The sequence below is a fragment of the Physcomitrium patens genome, chromosome 14, assembly GCF_059467195.1.
Source record: "Physcomitrium patens ecotype Gransden chromosome 14, ASM5946719v1, whole genome shotgun sequence".
In the NCBI taxonomy this organism is placed as follows: domain Eukaryota; kingdom Viridiplantae; phylum Streptophyta; class Bryopsida; order Funariales; family Funariaceae; genus Physcomitrium; species Physcomitrium patens.
The window spans coordinates 12,554,962-12,563,432 of NC_143423.1; the positions used below are offsets into that span (position 1 = coordinate 12,554,962).

An 8,471-nucleotide genomic window follows, 5' to 3' on the forward strand; every position below is an offset into this window, starting at 1 on the left:
AGAAAACATAACTATCTGATTTTCATCTATTAGCCTTAGAAATAAAATCTTTTCACATAAGAAACAAAACTATCAATAATACATAACTATATAGAGGAATTAAACTTGTGTGAATTTACTTTGTGAATATTATACACACAATTCAAAGCATTCAAATTAAGTATGTAAATATGCAACATCCAGAAAGGTTAATGTGAAAAACTTTCTGGTACCCATAAATATTGAAACTTTTATGTTTAGCATGCTAATCTTGCCTGGTTGTTACCAAAAACAATACCTCATATGCACCTTCACGTATTATCTCCAGGTTTGGAGAATAATTACATGACCACTACCTTAGATATGTAAGTAAAATTAGAATTCTTAGTATCACATAGCAAAATTTCCAAAAATTAAATAAAATAAAGAAATAAAATAAATATCTCTTCAAAATCTCTCATCATCAAAGCTGGTCTGAGAACACTACGAGAATAAATAGACACTTTAGTTACGACAACATACTCACAACAACTATAAACAATCCCTACACATATAAGCATAGTCTCCTAGAACATGGCAAAACGCCATTAGTTCAAGATCTGAAATAAAAATCGACTGATAAAATCCCAACATACCGGATCAATCAGTTCTACAATTTGATGGCATATCAACCACTCAAATTGTCTTGCCAGAATCGATACCAGGGTTCACTGGAACTTTCACCCGCCTGCCGTGTAATCCGCCTCGCTGTAGACCCCTAATTCTTCTCCCTGCAGCACAAAGCAATCCTGCAGTTGCTTCCCCTCGATTTACCAAATAATAGCACAGGGGTATACTCCTTTCTGATCCCCCCAAAAAAACAAGTTCACACATTGCTCGGCACCCTTTGCTTCCTTGAAGACCCATGTTACTTCTGCAGTCGGAGGAAGGATTCTGGGTTTTGGAGACAGTTGGCCTCCGTCCCCGAACTGCCTGCAATGCCAGGGATTCAAGCGAGAATTCAGTCTCATGCTGCCGGGATCTTTCCCACTTCCATCGTTTTGGGAAGACTACGGCAGCGCAGAAACACAAGGTTTGCGAGTGGAAACGAAGCTGGACCAGTTCCCGCTCAATCAACGCTGGCCACATGCCAATCTGAATTGCTCCGATTGTCCCACCTTGCCGGATGCACAGAGGTTTGCACACGTTACGAAGGCGTGTCTGAAGCACGAAATACTGCATTCCCGGTGCTAACCAGGGTCCTCTCGTGCATTGCGTCTTCCATCTTGCCACGACGGATAAAGCCACCGCAGCCTTTGCTATCTGATGCTCATGTCCCACTGACAGCCCTGGCTTTCACAGTTTGTGAGATTTGACACCTGTGGGGCTAGAAAAGTGGGATCTGCAATGCAATGGTACTCGTGTTGTGCATGACGCTGAGGATAGCGGCTTCAATTTCCTATCATATTTCCCCAACCACGATACCCATGCAATCTCTGTGCAGATCGTTGCCGACGTCTGCGATCCAGTTCTCGGTTCCCTCAATAGAGACGATTTGTGGGATGATGCAACACCTGTGTGTTTGGACAAAAATATACCTCCTCAGAAGTTCCTGACACTGCAAAGCTTCCGGTCCAGAAATTCAATCACTGTGGCATGACCGGCAAATGGGACTTGACAAGCGCACGATTCCAATGCGATCACATATCAAACGAGCTCCAATGTGGAGGACTCTCACACAACTTGCCTGCCATCAACGGCACTCAGCGTATAAAACTTTGCATCGACCAGTGCCATCTCCGTGTGCTAATCACCATACTACCCCTCAGCACGCGGCAAGGCAAACTTAGCTGCGGCATCCACGTCCATACGCGACAATACAAAGCTTCAATCGACTCTTCCAAACTTCTGTATTCAAATAAAGGTGCTTGACTGTTTTATTCCAGATACATGTCCCTGAATACGAGATCAAGTACCCAATCATTTAATCCTTTTACAATCGCTCTGCAGAACTCCCTACTTCCAAGGATTCCCCTCAAACGTTCTACCTGCTCGAGCTTCCAAGAATGAACACTCACGATACACTTAAATTCTACATCTCCACACGTTGTCGTCTCGTCGATGGGGACTGCAAGATCCGCTTCACACGGACGGATGGCCGGCCAGTTTTCGCACGCCCATCTCGGACCGCGGAGCGCCGCCATGTTCCCACCAATCACAGCGACTGTTGCTACCGACGCTGCGCTCGGCTTCGAGGTCCGCTACAATCTACCTACCTGAACTGGGATCCTTCCCAGGTCTGTCCGAACCTCCAGTACCCGCCCACGGCTTTGTAAGTCGTCAAAGTGCGCCCGTCGCCCGTCGTAATCTGGAAAGACAGTGCTCCGCTCATCCTCGTTTTGCATGTCCACAGCGCGCCCCAGTTGCGCCACATGGGCACCCAATATCCGTTTCCTCCCCTGACCTTCACTGCCTTCAAATCGCCCGCCCCTCCCACGTTGTGAATCAGGATCATCAAGAAGTACGGGTTGCCTCCGATGGTGAACCGAATTCCGCCGCGCTTCGCACACCGGACCTTCCTGTAATACACCGGAGCCACTCCTCCCTCACGCCGTGCCAGCGTCAGGAAAGCAGGCATTGGCAAGTCGAAGTGAGGTCTCCAGTTGCACCAACCTCCGTGCGACCCTGGAGGGCACGAGTTTGTTGCGGTCACGGTGATGGTGCGAGAGTAGCTCCAGCACCAGTTGTGCACGGTTCGGGTTGGCGTCACCCACTTGCACCGCAACTGATAGCACCCGCCGCATGCCTTTCCCCCCTGGAACAGAGGATAACTCAACGCTGCGGTCATCGCCCCGTATCCCATCGCAAAGGTGTTCGGATACCCGCAGGCGCCTCCCTGCGTGCCCCCGCCATTAGCTGTTCCATAGTACGTGATGTGCGCCTCGTTCCACCCGTACGGCGCTCCCACCACGCAAGGCAGGACGCTCAGCGCCATCAAGGCGGCCATGCCAATGCAAGCTGCGACCTTCATGGTGGATGCAGCGCCCGGGGTCCTCATGACGACGTGTTAGAGCTGGTCTTAGCCGAGATGCGAAGCTGTGTCTGAGTGGGGACGAAGTCTACAGACTCGGTTTCTGTGGTGCGCTCATCAGGATGAGATGGTACATGAACTTGGTCCTGCAAGTGGAGGGATCGAAGGGAGCTCACGGCCTAATACATCAGATGCAGCGGGAATGTAAGGACTATCGTCTTCGGCGCTGCACTTATACCACCACCGCATTTCTCCTGGACGATGCGATTTCTCCTACGATTTCTGGCCAGTATTCGTAGAATAGTTCATCCATCTAACTATAACAAGTGCAGGTTCCGAAGCATTTGGCGGGCGCATACTGGTAAAAGCAAATTGTCTTCCCCCAGTTGCCAAGGCTGTCAGGCTTCGTCTGAACAGTGCATATTGAGCTCGGAGAAGCAGGCTGATTTCCAGCCAACCCGGCGCATTCGGCAAGTCACGTCACTCCTTGTATTAGAAACCCTGGTTGCATCCCCTCGTCACTTCGTGTCGCAGTAACTCTCTATTCAATCGACTGGCTCCGCCGTCGTTGGCCGTCGGATCGCAGCTGCTGCTCAGATGCAATCTCAACCGCCGATCGGATTTTTGGGAACGGAGGGGAGAACGTAGGGGAACCAGGGGGGCGGGCAGGTTGGAGGCCGGGCAGTTGGAGGGCGGTAGGGTGGGAACTCAGAACCCATTCCTCCCGTTGGCATGGGTGTTGAATTTTGTTCAGGGGCTACCTCACAATCCCACTTTGCAACCATCACTCTTGCTTTAAACCTTTTTTCTTTTCTTTTTTTCTTTTTTTTCTTTTTTTTTTCTCTCTCTCCTGTCATACACAACAGCACTCAATGTACATGATACTTTTGTTTCCAGGAAGAACTCTTGCAGCTCATAAATGTTTAAGGTAGTATTAGAATTTTTTATTAAATATATTATAATATATATTTATATACATATAGTGTAAAAAAATTAGAATTTTTTGAAAATGTATTTAAATTTTTTACATCACATTAGCATAAAACATAATGATCCAAAAAAAATAGAAAAAACCTTAAACATGGTTATTTAGATAATTTTTAGAACTATATAACATATATTATTTTAATATAAATAAATTTAAAATTTAAAAATAAAATAATAGGGTTTTAGTTTCATGACAAAAATATAGTTCAACTTTATAATGATAGTCTTAAAACTTCAATAATGTACAAAATACCTTGGTTTTGAGATATTGGATTCTATAAACATCCATCTTTTATTTTTTTTGTGGTATATCCTTTGTATTCATAGAATCCAATATGTATAATTAAAAAAAACTCTAAATTAATTTATTCATAAAAAAATGGTCTATATATATAATAAATTAACTTTTCATAAGAGCTATTAGTCTTGAAAACAATACAATAACAAAACCTTGTTATCAAAATGAATTAATGTTGATTTTTGCAATAGGCATCTACATTGACCATTTGTCAAGGACAAGAACTCGATGAAAAAACAATTCAGACAAGTGAGCCTTCACTCAAAGAGAGGTAACAAAATATATATAAACAAGTATATATATTAAAAGAGGAACTGGAATGGCTATTGCCAAAAGACAAAAAAGCTAGAGACCCTTGAAACTAGACTAGAAGCAAGAAAGGAGTTGACAAGAGTGAAGAAGCCTTCACTCTTGTCTCTATATATACTATCTAACTAGGGGCTACGTGGCGACGTTCTATAGGACCTCTAATATGTGTTGACTTTGTAGGACACATGCCTTGACTTACAAGGCAAGTTTTTCTACGTGTAGGCCACATAGTTAGCTTGATCTTCAAGCTAACAACATGTGTGGCACATGGCCAACTTGTTGACCACGTTCCTAATCCAAAAATTCAATTAAAGACATCTATGAAATCAAAGCAGCGTCTAGGAAGTTTTTAGGAAGCTTCCATATTAAATATTATAGAATTAACTTACTTTTATCTACTTTTACTTACTTCTACCTATTTCTATCTGTAATTACTAGCTTACATGATTATGGCCATGACATTACCCCCCCTTCTAGGGACGAGTTCCACAAGGAGCGGTCATCATATGTTGAGGAAATCTATGATGCGACGAATTGTATTCGCCACATACTCTGATCTTTGTTCTCTTCGAAGATGATTGATAGGGCCTCTCAATCATCGGTAGTGTCCCATACCAGGGCGGGAAGACCACCCAGTTCTTTGATCATTGTTGAGGCCTTCGTAACTTCCTTCGAATAGAATATTTGGAACACCATCAGGAGTTGTTCCTACCTCTAGCAAAATCACCAAACATCGGGAGTCCCTTTCCAAATCATGATACCAAACGCGTTGTATCTCACCATCTATTCGAGGAAGAACATGTCATTCTTGAAGATCTTCATCTCGATTGTGTCGTCTTGAAGTTTGTGACAATCGTAATGTCTCGTCCGGTAGGTCAGCAAATGAAGGCTCTTGAGTTGAATCCGCTGGTTGTTGGTTCTCCATCTCCTAAGCGCCACTACTACAACGAAGCTACGAACAAGAATTGAAAGTAGAATGTTATCTTGCCTAGATGTTGTTTCTTTTTATAAAGAAGGTTTTCATCTTGATTTTGATGGATGTCATCGATGAAAAGCCTCCACCGCCTTTGCTGCATTTGTAAGATTCTTTATTGGCTCCCATGTGCGTTCACTAATATCATATCTGTGCCAATGGATAAGATATTCTAATTTATTTCGGCGCCGCCTTGAATCTAAGATTTCTTCTACTTCAAACTCTTCATTATTGTCCACTTCTATAGGATGAGGTGGAGCTTGTCGTCTTCTTGGTATGTCCACTGTCTTGTATGGTTCAAGAAGAGACACGTGGAATACTTGATGGATTTTCATTGACTCTGGTAGATGTAAACGATATGCAACTGGATTGATTTGTACAGGAATAGAAAATGGTCCTAGCCTTCGATAGTCCAACTTGTTACAAGGACGAGTGGTCTTGATATTGTGACGAAGTAGCCGTACCTTATCACCCAAGATGAATGATGGTTGTTCCTTTCGATAGACATCCGCATTGGCCTTTTGTTGTTCTTGAGCCTCTTTTAACTTCACCTTCATCGTTGCATGTAGCTCTGATAAATGAATTGCCAAATCTTTCGCAGTAGGATTATCAACTTTTGAAAAGTCAAAAGTATCAAGTCATGGATGATAATCATAATTAGTAAAGAAAGATGTTTGTTTTGTAGAAGAGTGTACCGTGTTATTGTAAGCAAACTCTGCCAATGGCAAAAGAGTTGTCCAATCATCTTGTTGGTAATTAATGGTACATCTTAAATATTACTCCAAAACTTGATTAACACGCTCCGTTTGTCCATCAGTTTGAGGATGGAATGCCGAAGATAGTTTTATATCTACTTTAAGAATCTTGAAAAGAGTTCGCCAAAATCTTAATACAAATTGAGTTCCCCTATCTGATATAATATCCTTGGGTAATCCATGATAGCGATAGATATTATTAAGAAAGAGCTTAGCTGTTTCTTCACCTGTGATAGATTTTGTACATGGTACAAAATGTGCCATCTTGGTAAAACGATCTACTATCACGAATATAGAGTCATAAGAACCTGAGATTGGAAGATCCGTGATGAAGTCCATAGAAATAGAAGACTATGGTTGTTGTGGAATGGGTAATGGCTGAAGAAGTCCAAAAGGTCGATTACGAGGAATTTTCGATCTTGAGCAAACTTCACATGATTGTACAAAATCTTTAACTGCCTTCCACATTTGAGGCCACCAAAAATCCCTAGATATTAGCTCCAAAGTCTTATTATATCCAAAATGTCCTGCTGCTGGGAAGTCGTGACGAGCTTGAAGAATACGTAAACGTGCTTCTCCTTCTAGAACATATAGGCATCCTTCGAAATAGAGTAGGTTGTTCTTGAATTCAAATTTAGATGGATCATGAGATTTAGAAGAATTGTTCTTGATATCATGAACAAGAGGGTGTGAAGACATACTTAACTGGACTTGCTTAAAGAAAGTTAAATCAACAGTCAATGTTGATTTTATTGCCTGAAGATAAAATTATTTCAGCTTCAAGAGAACCGTTCTTTGTTGCTCAAAAGCTACATCTCCTTCTTTTGGTGCAAGATAAGAACGTCTAAACAAGGCATCGGATAAACCTTGTTGTTTTCCTAGCCGATAAGTGATGATGAACTCAAATTTTGATAAAGACATGCTCCAACGAGCTTGGCGACGATTTAATACGCGGGCTGACATAAAATATTTGAGGTTCTTATGATCCGTATACACGGTGATTGGACTAGAAGCGCCTTCTAGATAATGACGCCATTTTTGAAAAGAATCCATAATTGCAAGAAGTTCTTTGTCGTGGATCTCATAATTGATTTCTGCTGCTAAGAATTTTCTTGAATGAAAGGCTACTGGATGAAGTTTGTCATCTGTTCCCATTTGTGATAAAACTGCACCTAGAGCAAAGTCTGATGCATCTGTTTCCATAAAGAATGCTTTGGAAAAATCAACATGATACAAGATTGGTGCAGAAACAAACGTTGTCTTTAAAGATTCAAAAGCAACTTCCGCTTCTTGATTCCATTGGAGTTTGTCTTTACAAGTCAAACGTGTAAGTGGAGCTGCAACTCGAGAGAAGTCTTTGATGAAGATCCGATAGTAGTTGGCAAATCCCAAAAAACATTGGACATCTCTTACCGTTTTTGGGATCTTCCAGTCTATAATAGTTTGAACTTTCTTAGGATCCATCATAAGTCCATCATTCGAAATGATGTAACCTAAGAAATCAACTTGAGTAGTGTGGAATACACACTTTTCTATCTTGGCATAGAGTCCTGCATCTCTTAATTTTTGTAACACACGACGAACATGAAGTTCATATTTTTTTGGATTCTTAGAATAGATCAAGATGTCGTCTAGATAACATACCACAAAATCGTCCAAAAACTCTCAAAAAACATCATTCATTAGATGTTGAAAAGCTGCTGGTGCATTTGTAAGTCCAAAAGACATGACATTGTATTCAAAATGTCCATACCTAGTTCGAAACGCAGTCTTCCATTCATCATCTTCTTTGATGCGTACTAGATTGTATGCTCCCCGAAGATCTATTTTTGTATAGATCTTAGCTTGATTCAGCTGATCAAGAAGTTCGGATATTAAAGGTAGTGGATACCTGTTTTTGATGGTAATCTTGTTGAGTCTTCGATAATCAACACACATTCGCAATGATCTATCTTTTTTCTTCACAAATAGAATTGGAGCTCCTGCCGAAGATTTAGAATGGCGTATGAAATTCTTGGCTAGATTTTCTTCAATATACTCCTTGAGTTCAGCCAACTCATTTTGTGATAAACTATAGATTGGTCCGAATGGCGGTTGTGCTCCTTCTTGAAGGTCAATTGAGCAATCATAGGGACGATGTTCTGAGAGTGTATCTGCATT

General features: G+C 41.8%; 1 protein-coding gene across 1 annotated transcript; it reads right to left on the reverse strand.

The window, feature by feature from the left end:
• Positions 1–1,871: 1,871 nt before the first annotated feature.
• On the reverse strand, positions 1,872–4,381 carry LOC112291069 (expansin-A4). Its single transcript, XM_024538031.3, has one exon. The coding sequence runs from the start codon at positions 3,014–3,016 to the stop codon at positions 2,231–2,233; it is 786 nt and encodes a 261-aa protein (XP_024393799.1). The 5' UTR covers positions 3,017–4,381; the 3' UTR covers positions 1,872–2,230.
• Positions 4,382–8,471: the final 4,090 nt, after the last annotated feature.

Coding starts and splice junctions, on each gene's coding strand:
- LOC112291069 (XM_024538031.3), bottom strand. CDS start 3,016: ATGAGGACCCCGGGCGCTGCATCCACCATGAAGGTCGCAGCTTGCATT.